We start from the raw sequence: 25966 nt of genomic DNA, 5'->3' as shown, positions 1-25966 counted from the left end.
TGTGAGATATTATGAGTAAGACAGGGGAGAATCAAGAGCCGCAAATGGGACTCCGAACATCGAGGACGACGGGCAGCATCTCACCAACCATCATATCGTGATCGGCCATGGAAACCTGCTGGACCCAACAATCGTTTAAAGTTCAGGGACACTCTGGAGCTGGGTATATCCTTTCCCAGCTGTTGTTGGACGGGCTCAACATCACGATTGTGGCGAAGCGCAAACCAAGACAATAATAGGTGTGATCAAAAGAAGTTCCACAACCCCGATCGACGGAAATTGCTGCAACTTGTTCCTGGGGACCATCTGGAACGCCGCTTGCTTAGGTATTCATGCGTTTTAAGCCGCTTCAGACTGCCAGAATGATTGGAAACTGGGATATGCACCTCCATCCTTGCATGGGTCAAGATCCCAAGAAAGCAGGACGGTTACGATGACGAGACATGAATAATATGACTGCCTGCCTGATAAACTAGTTAACTAGTATTCTGATTGCTCTGATTCTTAGATCCCATCTTGCTCCCTGACAACTTTAGTCCAATCCCGCGTAGATGTGGGCCTAAAGAACCATCTAAATTCGATCTCACGACTCACAGCCAATGATCGATCTTGAAGAAGATGAAAGCGTCTGCCCATCGTATTTTCAGCCAAGTTGAAATCATCCATAGCGACGTATTCGTAATTCCGCGCTAAATTACCGCCATTTGCTTTCCAGCCAATGATCTGCAGGAATACAGAGACCGCCGGGCCTTTATTTGCGGCTTGGTCTGCTTTTTTTTTTTTTTTTTTTTTTTTTTTTTTTTTTTTTTTTTTTTTTACTTCTGCTGATTACCGTGTCTCATCAATCTGAAGTTCAGGGCGTTGGTTGCGGCTCTGCTTGCGGCTCTGCGGTGGATATCCCGCAAATTGTCATCGACCATCTTCGGCTTTTCCTTCTCTCCCAACCCCCAATTTTCTTCTTTTTTAATCTCATCATCCTTTTAACCTGCTAAGCCTAACTAGCTTCCTTGGACCCTGGCTACCTAAACGGCAGTCGTGGTATATCACGTTTTAGCACAACTCTCCGCTCTTTCTTGTCCTCCACGTTCGCGGGTAACTATCTATCATGTAGGGAGCACAGCTGTGGTATGGTACTATAGCCGAATCGAATCCGAATCAGCATGATGCTCAAAGGTGGAAACGTTACTACAAGTGGCCGATGTCGCTTTCTAGACTGCTTTTCTGTCAGCCACAAATTTCCAGGTTATCTTTTGTCTGTCTGCATTGTTCCGCATTGTCTACAGTCTCCGGGTTAATTCATTCCATTGTTAAGATGGTGTTTGTTATGCGCTAGGATCATATCACTGTGTTCATACTGGCGTTGCCCCTGAAAGTCAGAATGAAGCACAAGGCTTCTCTGCTGTACCATTGATAATAGTAACTTCCTTTTTTTCCATGTCAGAGAGTCTCATTTGACCCCTCAACCCCGCATTTGTGTAATCGGGTAGCTCGAAGCTTCTGCTTCGCAATGCCTCGTCATCTCCCAAGCCAGCCTCTACAAGCAGAACTGGCCAATATGAGGAGACTTCAGATAGGTTGGCATGTGACGTGCGGGGAAGCGCCACTCCATTGCAACATCGAGCCTGTCACTGACGTTAGATCTTCCAGATATTCGCGGAACTTCTCGCGCCAAGGCAACATTTCAAGAACCATGTTAATATGATCGCGCTCAAGATTCGAGCCACAACCTTGGAGGAGATCAATAATTATTGGGCAGTTCCGGAAGCTTGTGCAAAGGTCGCGAAACATACACCGTCCAACCAGCATGTGTACCCACAGTACACTACAACCCCTTCACACGCCAAAAGTCAAGAGATTCGGCTTAAGGCAGACCTCACCCATTCCCCGAAAATCTTGTCAGGCTTTTCTCTTTGCTCTCCCTCATTGATCAATCTGTGCCCATTATCCGGACCTGCATGATCCGGAAACCAGTCTTTCTACGGGAACTTATTTAACCAAAATTCCAGTGGTTCTCTTATGTGCTGTACAAGCAGACAAGTTGCCCCTGCAGTCCTAAATATCGATTTACCGATCTTGCGAATGCACATAGACACTTTGACCGATTCAATTCGAGCTCTATGATTTTACAAAGCTGTTGATCTTTCCTCTTTATATCTCGCTTATACTAGCGTCACCCACACCTCTGTATAAATTAGATCAAGTTGCTACGTATTCTCTTAGGATAGTATTAGATATAGATATATACCGATATTACGTTTGATAAAAAGCTCTGTCAGTGTCCACATCATCAGCCTTGCACCTCAGGCCGACTATCATTGGCTAATTAGCCAACAAGGTTATCCAAGGTTGTATGACTTGACTCTACGATAAAGTTCACTCCAATCCTCAACACCTGCACCCCCCCCATCCACCATATGAGGCTCATGCACGCTCCAAGGTCCAACATCGAAAGTTTTTCAGTCAGCGCACCTGATACTTCAACTTACTCAACGTTAACTTACTAACTATACTTGTTTTGGCCTTATCGAGATATCGAACATTCCTAAAAGTTCCCGGATTAAGATTAGCATCGGAATCAAGTATGCGCAATCGCTTTGCTGGAAATTCTAAGTTTCCCACCACACCCACCATCAGATTGAACGTTTGCATTTGGCGGGTTTAGACACCTTCTTTTAGCGCCTCCTTGTAACCCCCGCAACCTGGTCAAAACGTCTGTGCATGCATATAAAACTGCTCAAATAGCTCTCTCTCTCACACACACACAAAACAAACAAACAAAAAAAAAAAAAAAAAAAAAAAAACACAAGGCTTGGTGTGGGATCACCCCAAAATATAACCTAGATTTGGTCCGTATAGGCTATCGGAATCAACGGCAACACCGATGTTTCTTGCACTAACGTATCAGGCTCCTCTCCTAAGGAGCGAAAAGGAGAGCTACAAAGTCTCAACTTGAGAGCCAAATATTTTGGAGGTTAAGTTCCTTCCTCCCTGGAGTTTCTCTTTTTGTCTTGCGAAACTGGTGAGCGAAAGCCTACGGCTTAATATCTATATGCACTCGTCACCTGTAAGTGGACCACAAGCCTGATAGATGATGGCACACGCCTCTAGTTATCCTATTTTGAGGTACCTACCTATGTCTGGGCAGCTATTTAGAAAATAAATTTGGCATGGCTTTCAAAAATGCAAGTACAGCCTTTCCTACCCCTCCTTTTTCTTCTTTCCTTAGCCTCCTAGGTTCGCAAGAATCGTATCCTTTGAATGGGGTACACAGAGCTGCCCAATGGACCACTAAGCCTTACAGCTTGGGTATATGTAAGGAGGTATCCATCCGCTTCCTTGGACCCAGCCTGTAGTTCGAAAATTGTCTATACCATCAGGGCAAAGACCTAGGCGAAGGAGGAAGTATCAAGAGAAAGTCAGTTGAGTCATTCTCATGTGAGTTTTTAGCCTGACAAGCATGCACCTTGATGCTGCTCTAGGCAGCTTTGAACTCTGCCGTGTTTAAACCCGAATGGACCTGTGTAAAAAGAGGTATTTCGGGCGGAGACTGCAAGATCAAGCGTCCGTAACCCAAGCCATGCCTCTCACAACCTCCCATCAAGTGGCACGCGGGATGTCCTAATTGTCTTCTTCGCGCATGGATATGAATTCGTGGATGACACGAGCCTGAACCATCCCAGAAAGCCATGGATGTTAACTATTCTCCCTGTCCATCCGTTAACTATCAGTCGCACCCATCTCTATCGACTCAGAACACTTCTTACACACAGTTCAGCGCTGACTTTTTAAATTTTAGCCGCGAAATATTGCAGGAACCCTGAGTGCTTACACTTTCAAACAAGGAAAATTCCACACCCGATCTATCTCTGAGCATTATGGCATTTCACCTTACAGCTAATCCATGAGAATCTGTCAATGATAGGTGCAATGGTATTTTTTCTAACTTCTTTCGCACCTGAAGACTTTCTCGTGGATGGCGATTTAGGGGTCTCCCATTTCTTCTCTCTCTTCAAAACACCAAACCCTAAATATACCTTCTCCCGCCCCAAAAAATCTATATGAATATGGATTACCTGCTTTTACTGTTAGAATCAGAATACCCTTCACGGTAGGAATATTCGTACGGTTTATCTTCACTTCTTTACTTTGGGTTAACGATCATGGTATGACAAACAAGCTATTCCAAGGTACCTGAGTTGAGATAGAGACTTGGAGATGAACATAATTACGTTGATTAGATATGCTTAATATGCTTCATATGCTTCAAAGATCGACTAAAGTTGGATTGTGACCTGAACATCAAACTCGTTCTCGAAAACATTCCAACTCCTTTCAGGAGCGCGGTGTCTCCTGACGAGCGATCTTATAAGTCAAACCGCGAATCCTAACGGTGTTATCTTGGATCTCTCCGTCAGCCCTCAGCTTGCCGATAACGTCTCTAATTCGAGGTCCATACGATTGTGATCTGTCCGTCCTACTCGGGCCTTCGAGGACATGGCGCATCCGATAGCAAAGCGTCAAACTCGAGAAATCGCTCATGATTTGATTCATTTTCCTTTTTATCTCCATCACCGTATAATTCTACAAAACTGTCAACGGTTTCTCCAATGCTGTACCCCTTGAACGTGAGCAGATACAGAGCCGCATCAGATAGGGTGTCGTCCGTTCTCGGATCTACATCACCAGCACAGTTTTTTTTTTTTTTTTTTTTTTTTTTTTTTTTTTTTTTTTTTTTTTTTTTTTTTTTTTTTTTTTTTTTGGGGACCCGGTCCAGCTGCTGTCTGGCCTCTCGGACAACGATGGCAGGAAAACATCTCGTTACCCATGCAACTCGAGATCGTTTTCCCTGGACCGCTTTCCAAACACATGAGCCATATGTCGTCTCCTGAAGTCCTATATACTTGATGCTTGTCCATTTTCACGAAGGGAAGGTCGAACTCGGTATTAATCTTAAATTCTTTTAGCGGAAAAAAAACCCCCCGGCAGCCTGTATTGAGGAAAGTATAGGTGCTCTCTCTATACGTATTTTCTAGAGGAATATCTTGTTATTCGAAAGAATTCCGATCAGATTATGCTTAAGGACATGGAATGAGGTGATGAAGGTTGACTGGCGATCGATGAAAGATCCAGGACTTTCAAGGGCATAGTGAAGAGATATTTATATCCATATTCCTCCTTCCCACTCCAATAAGCCTCATATTGCTGCTATCGTGGTATCTCTCCGGGGATACAACCTCCACAAAATCAAATGATCGGGAGAGGTAGCAGTCTTATCATTCAAAAATGGATTGACCGTCCACAAGGTCCGCGATGTTTTGTTCCCGGACACAGAAGATTTCTATAGTCTAGGCTTGGGAGGGAACGCAAAAAAGATCTTTGAAGTTAGGATTTCATAGGGTTGTTTGGCCTGTCTCTTGACAGCATCTCCCGGCCATGGACTCATATGTCTCTATCGTCAAAAGAGATACGTTTACATTCGGGGAGGCCGTCACCCGTCCATTGCTAAAGCTGAAGCCAAAATAAAGAAGGCTAGCATCATGGACGGAAACAGACAAATAGGGATAGTTCCTCGACATCAGCCTCACCTGCAGAACCTTTTTCGTTCAATGCCAATGATAACCAGGACCATGGTTAAGCGTAGTACAACAAACCAACCATCCGCAATATACTTCCAATTTCCCTTCCGCCTTAAATGGTAGTCGATAATGGGACTTTTCGTAAAGGGAGAAATTTCTATAAATACAGGTGATAATATAGAATGCTTTTGCGGCAGGGAGCGGGAAGAGCAACAAATGCTGGTTGGTTTTAAAATATTGGAAACGCCTGGGGCGAAGTCTAGAAACCGTGTCAGGTATTGTTTGCTTCCCATTGTCTTCACCACAACTACCGCAACTCTTCGAGGATAATCAGTGACCGGCTGGGTACATGCCTTAAAACAGATAGCGTGAAATACATGAATATTAACTGTCTTGATATTATCCAGTAGTATGCGGGAAAGCGAGTTCGAAAATATCGATCCCATACAGAGAGGATGGAAACTCCATCTGCTGTTTGATGTCACAAGTGCATATTTTTATTTTTATTTTTTATTTTTATTTTTATTTTTTTATTTTTTTTTTCGCCTTTGTCCCGGAAGATCTTCGCCATTCACAGTTGGAAATTCTAATAAGAATCTCTTAAACATGCAGATTACGTGTTAAGAGGTCTGAGTGTTTGAAAGTCATAAAGAACTGGAAGTCGAGGGCCCGTAACCATGAGGAAAGGAATGAAGAAAATGGACCTTGAATCAAAAAGATGAAGAAACCTTTGTTGGCGGACATGGGTTATGTGACATCCCTTTGCATATGCTTCAGCAGAAGTTGATATATCCTCCGGACATTATCTGATGATATAAGCGTTGAGAGGATAGAGGCTCATCAATGACCCTTTGAACATTAAACATCCTGTCAACCAATCTACTGTACTGATGGATCTCAGTCTCCCCATCTTCCATCTAAATATTTATATCACAACCTACCACAGATCGAGCAACATAAACTAGTAGACCGAAGCGTCCGAACCCCATGTCAGTCTCTCCATTCATCATGTCAGATTCACCATCATCCTTTTGCACCCGGCAGACGGGGTCTGAACCTACATACAGATGAGATGCACTGGAGAGATTCTACAAAGTGCACAAATGAGACGCGATTGAATGGGGCCAGATTTTAGAAATACCGAGTCTGAAGAATCTGGTAAGTATACCACAGTGCCCATTATCATTGCTTCCTGGCAACTTGGTGGGGGGGGGGGGGGTTGGGGAACCCATTTGCTGAATATTTTTTCTCTTACTTTACACACCTGAAGCAGAACACTCCTCGTTTCATCTCCCAACCCCGGAGGGGCACTGGACTTCCTTAATTCCGTGGAACTTCGCTGATATCCCGTCCGTTTAACCGACATACTCATATACAGTTACTTGGCCAAAAGTCTCCCTTTTTTTTCCCCCAAGCATCCAATGAAGCACAACTTCTGGGTGCGGCAATACATGACGCCATAGAGAAACCCTGGAATGCCAGCAGAGACTGTACGGTATGGTAATGGCCCCGGAAATACACTTTATCCGCACACCCCTCGGCGTTTATCCCTGTGCACAACCCCGCGCCCGCCGACGGATTGTTTCAATGTTTTTGCTCCCCCCTGTACGCCGGCGTAACGGAGGCAGTTTCCTGCTGGAGGTGCCCACTGGCTCCCTCACCACTGGCTCCCACCGGCTCCGACTTGGGTCCCAACTTGGCTCTTTCTTCCCCGTGGTTTGCCCCCCCCCCCCGGGAGCCAACCCATGGGTTCGGCTGCTGCACTCTGCGCATATTAACCAAGCGACCCATCTTTATAAGCGATCTTCGTCTGCCTTCACTCACCTCACCTGATTTTCCTCTCTCTCTCTCTCTGCGTTAAACCATCCCCTCCCCCGTCTCTCTCTCCCTCTCCCCTCTTGTTTCTCTTCACTCTTTCTCCTCCTCTTCCTCCTCCCCCTTTCCCGCTCCCACTCGTGCTCCCACTCGCACTCCCACTCGCACTCCAATCTGCCCCTCTAGGATCGCCTGTGCTTGCCTCCACCGTCTGTGGCCCCGTCCCTCACGGAGTATGTAGGCAAGATTCTGTGACGCTACGCTACGAGCCACGAGAACTCTCGCCAAGCATTGATCACAGCTCTCCTGGCCATTTTGGATCCCAACCTAGTCCTTGTTGGTATGGTGTCGGATGCTGGTCGTTTTTGGAACACTCCTTGACTTAGAAATCCCGTTGCTAGCTCATCGATATTCTGCTATTATCTGAAGAGTGGGTATTTGTTGTAACTCAAAACCACTTTTCCTCCCCATCACCATCTCCAGCACCAACACCACCAACACCACCAACAACACCAACGCCAACGCCAACGCCAACCAGCTCGATTCCACCCATTCGATTCCACCACCTCTTTCCCTTGCGATGGATTCCCAGCAACAACATTCGACGCCGTACCAAAGCGATGAAAGCGGCGCTGGAGTGCAACCCTCCGTAGGCTATCCCCAAGCTTCCGCCTCCTTCTACCACGTCAACCAGACAGGACATGCACATGTGACCTCCCCGCAACACCCTGCACCTGGACGTATGTCACATAACACTAAGAATAAGAATAATAATAATAATAATAATAATAATAATAATAATAATAGCAGCGGCTGTGGACAGGGAACGGCTGCATTCCTGAGAGACTTCAATCTGGTTGCAGAGGCAGCAAAGAGGGCACAGATGGCGGTGATTGCGCGAGACTTGGAGAGTGTTTCTCTCTGAAAAGTCGAAACACGCAGGTGCGCGCAACGTCTAAATTCTTGGAAGGATAACAATAGAGAGGCAGTTGAAATCTTTTGGAGAGCAAAAGGCTGGGCCAAGGCCTAAGCGGGATCGCAAGGGAGTCTGGCAATATTGGTTTCTGTCTATACAACATTCCGGTCCTTTCTTCTGCTCCGTTGTCCTCGTTCTGTTATATCAGCATATCTTATCATCACCTTCTTTATATCACTCACCACCCCGCGCTTGGATCAGGTGGGCGGCCGGATCAACTATAGTCCGAGCACCCGGGCGGTTGGGGCGGTTGGGGCGGGGGGGGTCTGATCATCTTTCTTATTATTGTTGTCTCCCTGCATCCAACCATGGTCTGGCTTAGTTATTTTCTGTGCCGCAGAACAGATAAAACCTCAATTACCAATACATTTCTTGGGATAAATGGACAGTTAATTTTTTTCATATCTTAGTTTTACTCTGCCACTTTTCTCTCCTGGACACACACACACACACACACACACACACACACACCATTGGTCCTTTAAATAGTCATTTGAATTTCTGGACATGAACTCAAATACAGATACCGATACTGATGCCGATGCCGATGCTGAATTTGGCGACATCTTCCAGGAACCGGAGGGCTTCCTCCCACCCCCCAAAGAGGCAACCTTCGTAGAATACCCCATGCGCTCCGGTCAAACGATCAAACTGCGGCTCGTAGGATCCCATCCACTCTGGGTAGGGATGTCCCCTGGAACCTCGCTTCAACAGATCTTAAGTTAAAACGTTTCCACTGCAACCAATGACGCTTACCCAACTAACCGATTCCCAATTGAGGGCTTCCTCCTCTGGAATGCAGGAAAAACAAGCGCAGATTACCTCGAGAGCAAAGCGCGTGACTGGGTCGAAGGGAAAGATATCCTAGAATTAGGCGCTGGCGCCGGCCTGCCCAGCCTTGTCTGCGCGATCCTTGGTGCCCGCACTGTCGTCGTGACGGATTACCCTGATTGCGAACTTGTCGATAACATGCGCATAAATGCGAAGGCCTGCGAGTCGCTGTTGTCGCTGGGAGAAGGAAAGGCATCCCCGTTGCATGTTGAAGGGTTTAAATGGGGTGCGGATCCGGAGACGGTTTTGCGACATCTCCCTGCAGACTCGGATTCTGGTCCCCGTGCCGCTGGTCGCGGGTTTGATCTATTGATTCTTGCAGATGTGATATACAATCACCCGCAGCATAGGGAGTTGATCGAGAGCGTAAAGCAGATGTTGAAGAGGGCGCGGGATGCGGTGGCTTTTGTCGTGTTCACTCCGTATCAGCCGTGGTTGTTGGAGAAGATTGTTGCTTTCTTCCCCCGCGCAGAGGAGAATGGCTTTGTGGTGACGAAGGCGTTTGAGGAACTGACGGAGAAGGCTATGTTTGAGGATGATCCTGGGGTAAGTTGCGGGATGTTGTTGCCTTTTGCTCTCTGGAGATCGAGGGGGGGGGAAATTATGCTGATGTTTATCATATATGGTAGGATGAGAAACTCCGGCGCACGGTGTTTGGATATGAGTTGAGATGGAAGGAGGAAGAGCTGGTCAATCAATCAACGATACCGCACACTTAAGATTTATGTGGTTTTATAGAGTTACAGACATTTGTTCGTCTACGTAGTCAACAAAGGCAATCCTCTTTCGCAAGGTATCAGAGAATTTATGGGACATCATCAAGCTCGTTTGTTGAGGCCATCCATCCCTTCTGCCTATCATCACTCCCATTAGCTTTATTCCCAAGTCTCGTAGTTAATCAGGTGTCGTTTGATACAAATAATTGAGTTCTGTTATTTAGTTCTGATGTTCTAGTCATAGATTTATAAATTAACACCGGGGAGCGGCACAATATTTAATATATTATGAATAACTAACTGCCAGCAACAAAAAAAAAAAAAAAAAAAAAAAAATTACTCAACCAGAAAGCCACCACTTGATTTAAACCCCAACCTAACGACATTCAAGAACTCATCAAAGACATCACAATGCCAGTAAGTCCACACCCATCTCCCATAGAAATATCACTTTGTATTCTAAAAATCCCATCTAGCTTATAATCCTCACCGGGTATCCTTGCTCCGGCCTCACGTACCGCGCCAACCAAATCTCCACCCTCCTCTCCTCGATCCAAGACTCCCTTACCGACACAACCACCTCCAAAGGCCGATATAAATTTCACACTGTCAACTCACATGATGTGTCGCATCCGCGAAATGTATATGATGCCGCGAGGTCAGAAAAGGAAGCTCGAGCGGTGGTATATGGGCGGGTCAAGAGAGCGCTGGGCATGGATACGTTCGTGATCGTGGACGGGCTGAATTATATTAAGGGATGGAGGTACCAGCTCTGGTGCGAGAGTAAGGCAGCGGGAACGACGTGTTGTGTGGTATGTACACCTTTGGTATCTGGTCGCGTTGATTGTCTACTGCGACAGGCAAGATGGTTTTTGTGTCAGGTATATATGGGATAACCCTTTCTGATCATACCGTTTGATACTTAGGTTCATGTTGGAACACCGATTGACCAGTGCATCGCGAATAACGAAGCTCGCATACGGAAGCGGGAACGAAAGGAAAAGGGTGGGGAGGGAGAGGACGGGAAAAGGAGAGAAGAAACAAGCAACAACACTCAAGCAGAGACGGAGAGCGAAATCCCTCCAGCAAATGATGATGAGGAACCATATACCCCCGAACTCCTCCAAAACCTCATATTCCGCTACGAAGAGCCTTCAACTCATAGCCGCTGGGACAAGCCACTGTTCACCGTACCGTGGAGTGACCCTACCCCCCCCGCAGCAGACATATGGACCGCATTAACAGGAATGCCCATTCCCAAACTACAATCCGCAACCGACAATAACACTACCCTCTTCACATCCAGCGCAACCTCTTCACAGCCGTCCAAAAAGATCTCCTCAACGACAACAACAACAACAGGGACCAGCACCCGTCCATCCCTCCCACGCCCAGAAATAGTCCCCCACCAAGCAACCATCCAACCAGCCACCGCTGACCCCAGCGCCCTCCACGCTCTCGAAAAGCGCACGTCGCAAATAATATCCGCCCTCCGTACCTTCTCTCTGGAAAACCCTTCCGCCGCCGAAGCCACTGCAACCAATGTCTCCACCGACAACGACACCTCGCTTGGCTCCGGAATATCCATCTCCGTCCCAGGAGCTGAAGCGAAGGTGTTTATCCCGGCCACGGCGCTGGCGTCTACGCCAACGGACGAACTGGCTGGTGCGGGGGGCATACTTGCGCTCCCTCGCTTGCAGCGGCTGCGGAGACAGTGGGTTGGGATGAACCGGGCGTATCTGAGCCAGGGGCATGCTAGGGGTCAGAAGGGGTTGGGCGTTGATCAGGCGGGGGATGCTTTTGTGAGGTTTTTGAACGCGGAGTTTGAGGGGGTGGCGGGTTGAGATTGTTTATTTATTTCTACTTTTTTCTTTTTCTTTTTCTTTTCTTTCTTTCTAGATACTAAGGGATATGCGACGAATGATAGAACGAGATTTTAGAACTAGACTGCGATAGATTACACCTACCTACCTATACATTTACATATCTAATGACGCTGTATAAGGGTGGGGACAGATGACACTGGACGGACCAGTTTGATATAGCAATCGATTGTATGTATGTAGCTAAATTCGACGCCGTAGAGGCCCTTACAATGCCATGATAACATTCCTGCGATTCTCATGAATTGGACAAAATATCGAGCATCTGGCCCCTCCGTACCCTCCTCGCACACAACATTTACCGCTAATGGCGGAATACCTCTCCTTTATTTTATCAACCCGCCTTGTCACCCATCTTGAGCGGCCAAAACGAGAGCGATCGACATCACCAAGCAGCAACGGGGCAGTGGCGTAGTTGGCAGTGCGTTGTTTTGACTGAAGTTTCAACTTCATTTACAATATGTATAGCAATAATCACTTAAGAAATACCGAGTTTAATCGGGAGGTCACCGGCTCGATCCTGGTCTACCCCCATACATGAGAAATTCCCAGCAGTTTCGTCCCTCTTTCCCCCCCCCCCCCCCCCCCCCCCCCACGTTTTGCTAGTGTTGGTGCGAGCCAAAAAACAGACAAATGGTTTGAGAAAATTGGGGACCGGGTGGAGCGAGTGTGGGAAATATCCACTCCATGTCTGTCATTCGAGTGGATCTTGTCCGCCAATGGGCACGCATCCGAAAACTTCCCCTATTTTTCTGCCCTGATATACTTTGCCGTCGGGCGCCTTTGCTTCCTTCACGGTGAGCTTGGGTTCCAAATGCCCTTTTCGGTGTCTCCCGGGTATGGATATTTCCCAATACCAGCCCGTCGTGCAGTTAGATAGTCAAAACGTCTGGGAGGGAGCAGCGTTGCTGAACCACTTTTCGAACCCATTCGGCAGAAACACCACGGGGAGCTGACATTTCGGCAAAATGCATTCTCAATGCATCTCATGTCCCATTGTCCTTGTTGATTGCCAGTGAGACCTGCACCCTTTGATTTGGAGGGGTACAAGTGGGGAACTTGGCGTTTTAAACAGAATATAGCTCCCACGTTCTTGAGATCGGAATGGCATTTACCTTCATCCGCGCATAACTAGGACATGGAACGGAGAGCTGTTATTCACAGCAAGAGAATATCACCTACTTGGAATTTGCAGTATTGCAGAAAGACACCAAAACCTGGCAACATCAAGGACGGCCAACAGCCCTAGTCGAGCCAGATGCAGCTATAACCAAGTCTTTAGACTCCTTCGGAAAGCCTGGAGGAAGCCATTATCGGAGGCTATATGTGGGTGAGAAGGTCAACCCGGTGCCACAAACACCTCACGGTGAAGGTCTCGATTTGCAGCATGTTTATTCAGCATGCTGGCTCGGCAAGTATCACGACTGGATTTCCCCCAAGGACAAGCAAGGAAGAGCACATTTTCCGTCCTTCTCAAATAGACGTACTCTAAAACAGAAGAAAAAAAACGCAATCCGCGTCAGTAGTTACCTCGTCGGCTTCTTGTACGAGTTGCCTCCTATTTGCCTCCAGCAAGAACAGGTGAATAGATGCAAAGGGCTGCCAGCTCAACTGCCAGGAGCAGCGTCCTGGAGTCGAAAAGTTCTAAAACCAAGCTCTATCATCACTCCGCAGCACTGGGGATAGATGTAATTGCTTCGTGTGAGGATCGCGAAGACTATTCGTCAGGTTGTATGTACATATGACGGATGCTATAAGGGGTAACACGTTCGAAAAAAGGTAGTACGATAAACAATGCCAGGATTAAAAAAAAAAAAATGATGAACCGGAAAAAAGAGGTCTAAATGAAGAAGAACGAAATTGGGATTTCGAAATATGGGGCAAACCGGGATCGAACCGGTGACCTTCTGATTACTAACTGGAATTGGCTGGGCCGAATCCTGTCGTGGTGAAGTTTGCTACTTCAGTCAAACGCGCTCCCAACTACGCCATTGCCCCAGGCGAGTTGCAGGGAGAACCCCTGCTTCCATCCCAGATATCTGGGGATAGATATTCTGGTAGCTGTATGTAAAAAGTATAACTATCTGTTTACAGAGCTTTCGACGTAGTAAGTCCACGTAGCTGGGCCATTCCACTAATCTAATCCAAGTCTAAATGGCACTGTATTTTAAAATGTGGTCGCCCCTAGTGAACATATAGCCGTAGGAAATGATAATAGCGGGGAATAATGAGCAGGTTTATAACGTTATTCCACATGTGAGCACGGAGCAAGGAGAGTGGAATATGGTGGATATAACATGGTAGAAGAAGAAATTGCCTTTGGCGGAGAGGCAAATACTCGGGCGACATAAGAATCCGTGGATAATAGGATACAAAGGAAATGAGACCAGTCGGAACAGATTAACTGTATGAAGAAGCACCGGTCTAAAAGGGAAAAGAAAACTTCCATTTGTTTTTTGTCTTAGATAGTAACCACAAGAGAGCAACAACGGAGAAATAAAACTTTGTATCTGTCTTGGTTCTTCAGTTCTGTGCAGGAAAGAGGATCGACTGGCCGTCATAAGTCATTCGTCATAATCGTCGTAGACAAGAAAAGGGGGGAAAGGAAGGGGAAAGGGATAAATAACACAGCCAACCCAAAAGAAAGGTAAAACGGAAGAGAAAAGGAAAACATACAAAAGAGGCAACATAGATCCCCATACAGGCCACATAAATAGTAAAATCGTCCATTGAAAGTGGTTGTTCCTTGGCCAGTTCGAATGGCTCGCCCAATGTTCTAAGAGGCCCAGCACGCAAAGAGAATATATCTAATAAATACAACAAAATCCAAACCCATGTGTCCAAAACAGAACCCGATGCCCAAGGGACTGTTGTTTATATATATATCTGTGTGTGTGTGTGTGTGTGTGTGGCAACAAAAATATCAAACAAATATCACCGAAAAAATCGACAAACGAAGAGAACTTCCGAGAGACAAAACATACAGATAAAACAACATGTGAAAAGCAAGAGCCAAAAAAACGAATATGCAGGTATCCACACCAAATTATCACAAAATGAAAAGGCTAGTTCCAATCCATATGCGTTACGGCCCACTTGCGGTTTCATGTCGGGAGGAGCGCATGAGGAGCTAGAAGATCCATGTCGAGAGTAGAGTCGTAGAAGATTGGACTCATCTAAGGAAAAGCCTTGGAGGGTATCTCACGCTAACAGACATGTCTATACTCTTTATCCCGGGAAATAAACTCGCATGTAATGACCAATCCTTCTATATCAAGAGCTGTCATAGGGCGAGAGCAAATCACCAATAAACAACAAGGTAGAATAGCAGTTCCAAAAATCCGGAAACACGGTAAAGAAAACTGAAATGCGTCATACGGAATAGAGAGAAGCTTGTCAGTGTCAACTTTTTATCTTCTCATCGAGAATATCCCGATGATCGCTCAGTCGCAGCTTGGCTAGCGCGAATGCAGCGGTAATTAAGGGCAAGAGTGTGGAGCTCCTGCAAACTGGCATTTGCCTTGTCATGCAGACTCGGGTTCTGAGGGTTGATGTTGTTCAAATCCTCTCGTAGCCGCAGAAGGCAGTTGTAGTAGTTTCGCTCAGCATTTTGAAGTTGCTGTCCCTGTTGAGCCTGTGTTTGCGCTGCCTTTGCGGAAGCCGTTGATTGTGACGGAGTGGATCGAACTTTCTTCATGGTCGTCGTGGCTTTGGCTCCTTTCCTTTTGCGGGCTGCAGAATCCTTCTTCTTGGATGGTTGGCCAACGACTGGGGACTCTTCTGTTGAATTAGCCCTCTCAGATGAAGTATAGTCATGCACTCGCTTCATGTGGTCATGGAGATTCCAGCGGCGGGGGAATCCGTTTCCGGGAACAGAGCGCTCGCAGGTTGCGAAGCGGCAGAGATGGGGATTCTCTCCATGGCCATGCATTCCGTGTGCTTCCCGTTCATGGCGGAAGAGGCAAGCATTTGAGGAGAAATGGGCATCCACACATTGGTTAACTTTACACCGATATGGCTTCAGGTGAGAATCAACGTATTTGCTGAGAGAAATATATTAGTGATGAGTTCTCGAGCAAAGGAATGTGGGGGGAATTTACTGATAAGCGCATTTTTGGGTAGTTGGTGGATGAGTGCAGGGCTTCTCATCATTTTCAAAAGGGCAGTGGTATTTTCCATCAGCTTGTGTTGACATGGAATAAAACGGGTGATCCCTAGGGCCCCTGGCATCCTGGCCGTCATTATATCTTTGATTTTGCTCCATGGAGAGAGAAAACAAATTTTGTTCCGTCTTCCTTGGCCGGGAACCTGCAGCGGATAGCAGCAGTCGTTGGTTTTGCTTTGAAGCCCTAATGGTTCTAAGTAAAGTGGCAAGTTAGTCTCATAAGTTTCTAATATAAATTTTGGTGATTTGACAAGAACGCAATGGTTTGCCTTACCTGTTCGGGTCCTGTTTGCTACGGGGTGTGAAACGGTAGAGAGGGTCTCCAAGATTGAAACTTTTAGGAGAAACGGAACTTGACATATCGACAAACATGCAATCTTCTTCTTGTCCAGGAAATGGAGGATAGCTTGTCTGTGAACATGCTGAGGACACAGAGGTATCATTGCTTCCATCGGTCAAAGGTGGGGTAATAGGGGCGTGACCGAAAAGATCTGACACTTGGCTCGTAGATCCCACAGAAAAAGTATCAGAATCTATTGGCAACTGGTCGTATGGTCGTGCACCAGTAAACATTTCAGTATCTTCCATTTCATGGGATCCAAGTCGCAGCTGCTTCGAGTCTTCCTGGTTACAACCATGGGTATTTGGCTGAGCTACATCATTCTCAAATGGCAAAACAAAGACGGACTGGTACCCTTGCAGACTGTTAAAAGTTAATTGTGGACTGTTTCCGGATTCTGTCGTATTTTGCATATTATGGATATCTGAAAGTGAGGAATAACTGGCAGTGTGGTGGTCCAAGGAGCTGACATGACCTGACATCACAGGATGACGAAAGGAAGAAAATGGAAAACCCTGGGAATTGGAGATGTCTGGTTCTGTTACTGACATTGAGCCAGTTTCAAACGATTCATCTGTGGTATCGCTTGTAGTGCTTGAACTAGAGCTCATATATGTCCATTGGTTGACATCAGGCAGATTGTTGGAAGCACAGAATGAAGAGAAAGAAAATGCATCCTGGGAATGGAAGTCATTATCCTGGGTGATAGCAGAGGTTGACTGGGAGCAACCTTGTCCTGTGGAGTATTTTGGAAGATATTGAGCCTTCATTTTGAGAGAAGATCCTTTTGGCATCGAAACCCTTGGAGGGTTGGTCATTGTTTTTGTTGACATGACAAGCTCTAGGTCTCAAGAACTACAACACACACCAGTCAGTATTTCCGTCATTTCGAATCCACGAAACTCCACGTTAATGAAAGAGAACGCCAAAGAAAAGTTGAAAAACAATAGAAAAGGTCGCAGTCCAAGAGCCAAGATCGAGAGTGGCCTGAGAAGTTGTTAGCGTAAAGTTCACGAGATCGTATTCTTGAATAACCTAAACCCACCAGTCACATATTGGTATGATTTTTTACCAGCTCCAAAAATATCCGACGACATGAAGATCGGATTTGCTGACTGTGGTAAGATCAAGAGCGAGGTATACTTGGTAATCGGGTCCTTTTGTTGTGGCCAGGGTAATCCGGAATGGAAGTTTGTCGTTTTATAAAAAATCCTAAGACAAAAAACAAAACCATTTACGCACAGAAAGAAAGAAAAAGATATATGAAAACACCAGGCATATGTAGCATCATGGAAGTAGTTTTGGACTGGTTCCCAAGTAGATAGCTTCATTTTCATTACAGCGGACATCCTGCATCCATGGCTTAACAGTCCAGGCAAATTTGTTGGGAAAGTAATCTGGTTCATTATGTTGCTCTTGATTCCAGGTGCAAGCACATCCGCGAGCGACGGTGAGCTGCAAGCAGTAGCACCAGGCAAAGAGAAATCCAGGAAGACACCGGGTGGCATAACATTTGAGAACCAGTAGACAAGGAGACGGTGTCAGACATAGCGGTTAGGGAACTGGAAGGTTAACCTCGGGCCAGATGATTCATTATACCAACTAACCAAGCCTCGATGTTCGGCATTGAATAAAAGTTTGCTTCTCTTCTCGAAACACACAAGTGGCTGACAGTCTATGGCATAAATCTTTCGAAATTTACCGGCATGCTGACAGCTGCAGACGCGTTATATTCAAATAAGAGGGTACCTGCCAATGGGAAGGTTCATCATGACTCCACATAAGGAATACAGCATTATGCACCCTTAGGTGTACCAACATACACCCCCCACGATGGCTATCGCCGGGATACATGAAGGTTTCGGGCCTCAAAAGGCCCCAGAATATTTCCAGTAAGATATCCAGAACAAAGGCACTCAAAGAGCAACGGGCAAAAATCTCCAGGATTCTCTAGAACGTCCGCATAGATGTGGCCTCCCATAGAGGAAGAGAGAAAGAAAAAAAGAAGGCAAGAAAAACAATATTTTGGATACAGGACCAGAGAGAGCAAGGAAACTGAGGGGCACATTAAGGAAAAGTAATGGGGACTACCTGATGAGTTCGGAGGGATAGACGCTGGTGTCTCTGAATTGAATAACTGTTCCTCAAGCACGAGTCGATAAGTTGGATCAATTTTAAACAAAAAAGAAATTTTTTTTTTAAAAAAAGTCCTTGTCCTGTATGTGGATTGAATTCCAGGAAATGTATCCAGATGTGTTTTCTCTGAAAACGGCGTCCAAGTAGCAGGAGAAAAAGATATGAAATAATGCACTATCAAGGTTCTGGAATTTGCACCGAGACGATGAACAGTTAACGGCAAGAAGCAGTGACGTTGGAGTGGAAGAGGGTTAAGAAATGGAGCATTAAAAAGAGCAACAAGCCAGTAGAGGAAGGCTGGAAGCGAAGTAGATCAGTTAGGTAGAAGTTGTTTTGGATAGGAAGAGAATTTGTATGCAAGATGAGAGGGCAGGAAAAAAATATTTAGAAGCAGGTCAAAACGGGAACGAAAGGGGATTTGATCTGGCTTTAACACGTCTGCTTGGTGGGTTGAACCAGCTTAACAGTCTAGCCTTGCACTGCAGAACCCTTGCGGGCAGTGTGAGAACTGTGGAATGCGGACGCGGGGCAATGGACAGCCAGCTCAATACCATGCATGATACCTCGCCAAGTTTGCCCGACTTGCTCGAGCGACTGGAAATGACTGGCTGTTGTTTGCTGAACATTTTAGCGGCGGCTGCACCAGCATAGTTCCGGCGCGAGATGATGTCTGCTCTGGGTCTTTGTTCACCTATGGCAGCCCACTAGGACTGACGTGGCATTGGATGCGCCGCACATCTGTTGCAGAATCTCGTGCGATAATAGCAGTGAACATGGCGGGTCATATTGGCAATCAATATAGCGGTGAACAATCTCACAATCCTGGAATCCGATTTGACCTAAGGTGCGTTTCCCTTGAACTCATTCTGCAGGTTTGCATTTACAAATCACACATCGCTGAGCTGTTCTGCTGAGTTGATAGGGTGTACCGGAACCCTCAGGCTGGCGAATCTTATAGCAAAACAAGGGATGTAAGTGCATCTTGGGGTCCAAGCACAAGACAATGAAGGGTGGATGAGCGGGATCCAAATTAAGCTACGGAAGAACGTCCTTACTATTCCAAAAATATAATTAAGGATAGAATTTAAAAAATAGACCGATAAATGAAATTGTATTGTCATGTCCATTTAACCTCAATTCTTACACCTGGAGAAGTGGTTCAAAAACATCTTCCGATTGGAAGCCGATATGACGAACGAAGATGGGTCAGCAAACCTCTTTCGCCTGCTGTGAGGTCATTCAGCACTGGGGTTTCACGCGGGAGGGTTGGGCAGCAGTGCAGTAGCGCATCTTTGCATCAAATCTAGAATGACCAGCCAAAGAGTGCGTGCTGCTTGACCACGAAGTCAGCCATGGAAGGAGATTGGTGATGGAAAAGAAAAAAAAAATCATGCAGAAAATGAATAATTGAGAGTTCAGAAAGGATGAAAGATGGTAAGGTTTGTCGTTCAATATCCGGAGACCTTCAGTTGAACTATGCTTAAAACTTGGGAATCATCATAAAGATAGGTGCTTGTATATCAGGAAAAAGAGGGAATCATCAAGGGTACATGCCTTACAGCCTCAATATGCAGGCATCGTATGTGAGTGACGGATTCGTAGGAAAATCCATCGTTGGGACGGAGGCATCATGATCCTAAACTGCATACTGTGTCGAGGTCCCCATATCATATCCCCCATTCAGCGGAACGGTAGCAAATTCATGATTAGCAACCTCCAACTCTGTCCAATCATCATGATCAACTTTTGCGTTGTCAAATGTTTGTTGGATGTAAAAAATTGAAGAAATTGAAGGCAAGACCGATTTTATTCTTGAAAGAATCCGGTTCTGGAAAATTAAGCGAGTTGACTAAGTTAGTTAGCATTTCCGCATTCTTCGGATTAAATTGACTCCGTGAGGATCGTAAATTATCACTGACTGAACGATGAACCTCAACATGCCGATAAACTGACGGTTAACATGGACCTGGAAAATCGATCATAAACAGGTTTGTTTTTGTATTTGACGGCAAAGAAAGCGGTATTGTGGTTATCGTCTCATGTAACAGTTAGCTGCTGGTCACCCAACTCCGCCCAAAATTATGGGGTCTACGGAGTTCAATAACTCACGAAGTATCCAAAAAGACAGTCCAAGCGCCTATACATCCCACACATAAACGAGAACCATGTTCAATGCTTCTAGATTATTTCAATTTTGACTGACTTCATGCCTCTGTAGCCTAATCCTTGACTGCGTCAAATTTCTGCGATCATGCCTTGCATAAAATTGGGCATTGGATGACTGACTCTTCCCCTCCGGATGTGAACGTAGTAATCTTGAAGAAATTTTTACTTCATGTGATAAGCCTTCTTTGGCTATGCGATTTTTGGTTAAACACGGAGACGACTGAGGTCAACAAAGAGAAACATGACTTCATATCCATCCTTTTGATGGGAGTTGCTGTGGGCGTATCAGCGGAAAATATCGGTATATTGGGAGGTTAGGCTAGTTAACTGATCATCATGAAGTGTGGGGAAACCTACCAAGCAGCTCAGTTGGCGAAATGCAGCCTCGAGACAAAAAATTGATCTCCCTGTGTCGGTGTTTTGGAAGGTTTCTCGCATCAATGTTTTTCGAAGTTTCTTGATATCGCCATAGAAAGGGGATAGTCATAAGACTTTACTAACTGTGTCTCCTTGTTGTCTCTGGGAAGACGCAGGACATACCCTCATGCCAGACTATCAAGCTCGAATTGCGGTGCCTTTTTGAGTTGGTTCGTGACGCCGAAGCTTTTTCTGCAAACCAAAGATATTCTATTAACCACTGCACAATTATTAGGTTAGTATACTTAGAAGAGGCAAAATATGCTTCCTTGGAGCCTGGCAGTCGTTTGAATGGAAGTGTTACATCAAACAGCCCACCAGGAGGAGATTTTAAGTTCCCAGAATAAGGTAGGCAAAGGCTTTAGCCTCTATTAAATGCAACCTTTACACCGTGGACCCTTGGATTTCAGCGTCGCTACCTCTATCAGGAAGCTCGTTCCATTGAATATAAACTGCGGAATTAGTTCATGACGATACCTTCTTGTTTTCCAATCCTCTTCGCTGGTCCAGGCGGACATATTGTTCCCAATACGAAACGGAGAGCGGACCTAGGATCATCACTTCATTGGGAGACTCGGTTTCACGATTCTGAAATACTCTTGCAACCTCAAGGCATCACTTTTTGCCTTAAGATCTTATCCGATAACTATCTAAGCGTTCTGGTTCCTGTAGAATTCGATCGATGGCACGAAAGCTTAGTTGCGATTTAGCCAATCGAAGCTGGCAGGGACCAATTTTAAAGTTAAGCTTAAAATATAGTTCCCGACATTTAGGCTGGATCGAAGGTTACAAGTTGCAAGGTACCTAGGTACCATGTCGAAGTGACTCTTTTTCTCATTAGAAATTTGTATTTCATCCTTTCTTGGGGGACCTGCTCTTGCTCTTCGTTTGGGGCATGGGATCAGCCAATAAATTATTAAAAAATTCTGATTTATGTCTATGACCTCAGAAAGGCCTTGAAATCGGACCTGACAAACCACACTCTTCACGGCTTGAAACCTGTGATTATTTTCCTTATACATCTTCGAATCTCCTATTAACACTCTTTACGTTTCTCAACTTCTTGCTATGGAATTTCCATTTACGAGGCCTTTGCTCTATTGTCTTCCGATTCTGATAATGTTTAGATCTTAATTACTTCCTTTTTATGTTGGCATCTTACGACCTTCTGCGCTATTAATACTCGTACCGTTTGATGTCTTCAGTTTAAGCTTTTAAATGAAAGCTTTACACAGATTAAAACCTTCCCATTCTAGCAAACTTTTGAAACAGATCGCTGGGCAACTGCCGAAAGGTGGATGGATGAGAGAAAAAAAACGTTTGGAAGCAAACTTGTTATCACACCCAGTTTCAAAAAACATTCCCCCCTTGTCTCCTCTCTCTCTTTTCTTCCATCATTTTAACATCCCCATCACCTTGTGATCTCCAAACCATCGCAAGTCTCATATTAGAAAGGTTTTTACACCAAAATTTTGACCAAGCGTCTCAGGGTTTGTTGCAAGAGCCTTGGGCGCCTGTTCCCTCACATGTCTCGTGTTCGTTCAACTGAAACTGTCTTAATTGTTCGTTTTTTATCTTTATATATATATATATTCCCTTTGCGTCTTTTCTATTATTGTTCGTGTGGTGCATTGAACTGTGGTGATGTGGGCGGGCTGTGTTTTTATTTTTTTTATTTTTTATTTTTATTTTTTGGCATTTTTCATTTTTCCATCGTTTCTGACTTGTGTTAACCAGTAATATTTTCCATTTCCAAAACCTCTCATCTACGATGCAAAATGTGGAATTCATCTGTATACGTATGTTACGATACTCATATCTTGCACATATCCATAGCCAGAGTCGCTCCCGGCTGATTTCCCAAAAGGGACGTTGGGTAACTACAGTTCCAGGGCTCCTCTGCGGCTGCCGGACGGAGGAAAAGGAAGACACCTCTCCAAACCTTATTCCAACCTCCGCCTGTTATCAAGCTCATCGTCATCCATCTTTAGTATTCCTCAACTTGGCGCAACGTCGTCCAACACTCTGTTGGCTGGGAACGAAACTGTGTTTGTTGAGGAATATATATGTTGTCGAAATTTTGCTGTTCTGTGAAATAGCCTCAGATCTGGCCACTTCTCATACGGAGGAATTATATTTGTGCTTGAATATTTGTGGGATACTGGTGTAATGAACTGGACGGGAGGCCGCCTGCAACGGCACTCCCACAAAAACCATAAATTTCTAAAGTCTATTCAGAAGCAATATTTTGCAAAAGCCAGACTGAAGGCCCAGAAAAGACTGAGCAATGGACCATCCACACCCCCTGCTGGATCGTTGCTATCATGGCACCTGCATGGGAGGGTATCCCCGCAACAAATGAGAGAAAGAATCAACAGTTATAAAGGACGCGAAAGTCGACACCTTATATGTAAGGGCCAAAACGTGTCTTCGCACCATCACCATTCAAACGAGACAATATTTTCTCCGTCAAATTCATCCCTCGATCAGAGCCATGGCACACAAACTAGCAGGCTCCAAAATTCTAACTTGAATGCTCCAGTTCAATATCCACAATTAAACGACCCATTCTCGCTGCAGCAGCACAGGAAGCTCCAGGCTGAAGCTCCAGAGGCACAAAGTTTTGAAGACCTTCGACGAAAGCTGCTAAAAAGAAAGGATTGGGTTAATTTATCCATTGCCCGACCACTCATAATAAGCCGGTTCCTCAAGAGCGACAGACATGTTGAAAACTTGGCAAAAAGACGCCATCGCGGCCAGCAGAGAATGGGTGATCATATACTAAACCAAGAGGCAGACTCGGATGCGGACATTGTAGCAGGAACGATGCTCGACTCTCCTAGCAACTGTCTGGACTGCAACGGCCTGGACATGGACTTCTCGGACAGACCCAATTCAAACAGCAACGTTATCCATGCTAATATTCATGGCATGCCAACTCCAACTCGCAACCTAGGGACCAACGGTAAAAATATTTCACAACTAAAGTTGGGACCGGAAACGGAGATGGTGAGAGCAAAGGGCTTCGACTCACAGAAACTTTATCCTGAGAGAAGCTCCCCTACAAACGGTTTTTCATATGAGCCACACCGAAGAGGAAGCGTAGATGTTGAACTCCCAATCGTATTTGAGACATCTAGGCGTCATATGTTTCTAGATCACCAAAAGCATAATCCTTCCAGTCTAAGGTCCATTCCGGCTGGGCCTAGGAATTGCCGACAGTGTAGCTCCGCGGTACAGTGTCACACGAGAGAGGATATATTTATTGGTCACCTATCCGATTATGGGTCTGTCCTTGGAAGCGACTCACGCTCTCAAAGCCAAGATCCGTCAGAATCAATGCTTCTCGATAACGAGGAAATCTATGTCCGTCCGCCAATAGAAACGGAATTGAGGAATAACAAACAGCATCGCCCCCAGGCTACCTCATCTAATGGCGATAGGGGTTCGACCCTCCACCAAGGACAGTACGGCAGTCCGCCCATGTCGGATATCCAAAGTCATCCAAGCACTTTTAATCAGCTAGACGTCGATCTGTCATCTTCGTCTGTAGGACAATTGGGTAGCCTCAATAACACGGAAGCTGTGGACACTCGAAAGCACAGGGTTTCCCAGGTTAGATCCCCAAATGCCCGGAAAAACCTGAATCCACTGCAGAATCAAACTGCGATGCCAGCAAACCACCCTCGACTACCCACTCCAGATTTGCAAATGCAATACTACATGCATCCTGAAAGGTTCCCAGATGACAGCCTAAGATACAACGTTCCAAACCCCTACACCAGCTCTAATACATCTGCTGTTTCTAATTCCGATACCTTTGACGACCAGTCAGAGTTGCGTATCAGAAGAGATTCAAGCTTTGTGCTCAACCACTCAACAAGGGAGAAGAGTACGCCTGCCAGCTTGGGATCACAGGATTTTCCTTCGTCACCTAATCGACGTGAGGGCACAGAGCGTGGCAGCTTCCCCAAGGATAAACATGGTATTACGGGCTACTACCAATGTTCTCCAACACCCCCGACAAGATTAGGCTCAAAAAATTCCGCTGAACCGGAAGCTCCCGCTGTAAAGCCTCAAGGAAATCGTGACCTTAATGCAGCAAGGAACACCTACGCAGATGATTATTTATGGAAACGATTCATATTTGGATCGTTCATGGGTAATAGTAGCCAAGATACCAGCGGTTACTCCAAACTTCCGTCCCCAGCACGCGTCGAGGCCAGCGAGCGAGCTATTGCCGATGGACCTGCTGCCTATATAAGGAGCCTACCTGAGCCCAATGAATCTTGCCACGAAACACTCTCTCATATAGAAGCCACGCACCCGATGTTCGTCTTCGACTCTGCAAATTCGAATGGTCAAGGGATAGAATCCGATTCGTCTGGATGTGAAGTTTCCTCCCAAGACGCGGTGGTAGGGATCACTAAGAACCGTTTTTCACATCAGGGCAACTGTTCTGAATATGGTGATATCGTTAATGGACCACTGGCTTCTCAAGCAGTGGTTGATGATAATGAGAATCTGAGAATGTGAGTAGTAACGAATAAAGGGAAGAAACTGAGGGTTTGCAGGTAGCCAATAGCAGTTTCCAAAAGCACGACCAGCAGAATACATTAGGCTTTTGACGCTGCCGATAGCTCTGCACCTCACTTCCTCGAACCAGATGGCCCGTCGTCTCTGAGAAGGTTAATTGACTTCGGGGAGCAATCATATTACTGGTCCTGGCCTTAGATGAAGTGACCAGATGGACGAGATATTAAAACCTGGCAGCCTATTCTATCATAATTCGATATTGGGGGGTGTTAAAAGTAATTAACATAGGCATATATAATAGTGAGGTAATGTCATTATATTGAATTGTTGCTTCAATCCTTGTTCATGACTTTTTGCAAAAGGAAGGTAACTATTTGGTTAAGAAAGCGTCGATAAAATAGTTATCATA

At 45.6% G+C, this 25966-nt stretch overlaps 9 protein-coding genes, 1 non-coding gene and 1 pseudogene across 11 annotated transcripts; 6 read left to right on the top strand and 5 right to left on the bottom strand.

Annotated features, from left to right (window-relative positions):
• Nucleotides 1–504: 504 nt before the first annotated feature.
• Nucleotides 505–920, bottom strand: PAAG_05844 (hypothetical protein; the record flags this gene model as incomplete). Its single annotated transcript, XM_015845697.1, has 2 exons — nucleotides 505–767; nucleotides 833–920. The coding sequence occupies 2 exons, from the start codon at nucleotides 918–920 to the stop codon at nucleotides 505–507; spliced, it is 351 nt and encodes a 116-aa protein (XP_015699923.1).
• A 587-nt stretch (nucleotides 921–1507) lies between these two features.
• Nucleotides 1508–1959, top strand: PAAG_05843 (hypothetical protein; the record flags this gene model as incomplete). The annotated part of the gene is made up of 2 exons (XM_015845696.1): nucleotides 1508–1582; nucleotides 1648–1959. 2 exons carry the CDS (start codon nucleotides 1508–1510, stop codon nucleotides 1957–1959), a joined length of 387 nt encoding a protein of 128 aa, XP_015699922.1.
• A 2515-nt stretch (nucleotides 1960–4474) lies between these two features.
• On the bottom strand, nucleotides 4475–4916 carry PAAG_05842 (hypothetical protein; the record flags this gene model as incomplete). Its single annotated transcript, XM_015845695.1, has 2 exons — nucleotides 4475–4674; nucleotides 4766–4916. 2 exons carry the CDS (start codon nucleotides 4914–4916, stop codon nucleotides 4475–4477), a joined length of 351 nt encoding a protein of 116 aa, XP_015699921.1.
• Nucleotides 4917–7051: 2135 nt separating this feature from the next.
• On the top strand, nucleotides 7052–9917 carry PAAG_05841 (nicotinamide n-methyltransferase; the record flags this gene model as incomplete). The annotated part of the gene is made up of 8 exons (XM_015845694.1): nucleotides 7052–7181; nucleotides 7377–7731; nucleotides 7875–8131; nucleotides 8215–8333; nucleotides 8569–8616; nucleotides 8857–9048; nucleotides 9148–9744; nucleotides 9828–9917. 8 exons carry the CDS (start codon nucleotides 7052–7054, stop codon nucleotides 9915–9917), a joined length of 1788 nt encoding a protein of 595 aa, XP_015699920.1.
• Nucleotides 9918–10325: 408 nt separating this feature from the next.
• On the top strand, nucleotides 10326–11758 carry PAAG_05840 (hypothetical protein; the record flags this gene model as incomplete). The annotated part of the gene is made up of 3 exons (XM_015845693.1): nucleotides 10326–10331; nucleotides 10391–10726; nucleotides 10841–11758. 3 exons carry the CDS (start codon nucleotides 10326–10328, stop codon nucleotides 11756–11758), a joined length of 1260 nt encoding a protein of 419 aa, XP_015699919.1.
• Nucleotides 11759–12104: 346 nt separating this feature from the next.
• Nucleotides 12105–13483, top strand: PAAG_12109 (hypothetical protein; the record flags this gene model as incomplete). Its single annotated transcript, XM_015847640.1, has 3 exons — nucleotides 12105–12208; nucleotides 12404–12594; nucleotides 12993–13483. The coding sequence occupies 3 exons, from the start codon at nucleotides 12105–12107 to the stop codon at nucleotides 13481–13483; spliced, it is 786 nt and encodes a 261-aa protein (XP_015702715.1).
• Nucleotides 12198–12330, top strand: PAAG_12110 (annotated as a pseudogene). The gene has a single exon. The product of its transcript is annotated as a tRNA-OTHER (tRNA).
• Nucleotides 13484–13673: 190 nt separating the features above from the next.
• On the bottom strand, nucleotides 13674–13795 carry PAAG_12108. Its single transcript has one exon. It is a non-coding gene; the product is annotated as a tRNA-Phe (tRNA).
• Nucleotides 13796–15215: 1420 nt separating this feature from the next.
• On the bottom strand, nucleotides 15216–17135 carry PAAG_12107 (hypothetical protein; the record flags this gene model as incomplete). Its single annotated transcript, XM_015847639.1, has 3 exons — nucleotides 15216–15840; nucleotides 15898–16155; nucleotides 16237–17135. The coding sequence occupies 3 exons, from the start codon at nucleotides 17133–17135 to the stop codon at nucleotides 15216–15218; spliced, it is 1782 nt and encodes a 593-aa protein (XP_015702714.1).
• A 177-nt stretch (nucleotides 17136–17312) lies between these two features.
• Nucleotides 17313–17810, bottom strand: PAAG_12106 (hypothetical protein; the record flags this gene model as incomplete). Its single annotated transcript, XM_015847638.1, has 2 exons — nucleotides 17313–17514; nucleotides 17575–17810. The coding sequence occupies 2 exons, from the start codon at nucleotides 17808–17810 to the stop codon at nucleotides 17313–17315; spliced, it is 438 nt and encodes a 145-aa protein (XP_015702713.1).
• A 5380-nt stretch (nucleotides 17811–23190) lies between these two features.
• PAAG_12105 (hypothetical protein) lies at nucleotides 23191–25557 on the top strand (the record flags this gene model as incomplete). Its single annotated transcript, XM_002792003.2, has 1 exon — nucleotides 23191–25557. One exon carries the CDS (start codon nucleotides 23191–23193, stop codon nucleotides 25555–25557), a length of 2367 nt encoding a protein of 788 aa, XP_002792049.2.
• Between the last annotated feature and the right edge of the window lie 409 nt (nucleotides 25558–25966).

The sequence above is a fragment of the Paracoccidioides lutzii genome (genome assembly GCF_000150705.2).
Source record: "Paracoccidioides lutzii Pb01 unplaced genomic scaffold supercont2.16, whole genome shotgun sequence".
In the NCBI taxonomy this organism is placed as follows: Eukaryota; Fungi; Ascomycota; class Eurotiomycetes; order Onygenales; family Ajellomycetaceae; genus Paracoccidioides; species Paracoccidioides lutzii.
This window is presented reverse-complemented; position numbering and strand designations above follow the sequence as displayed.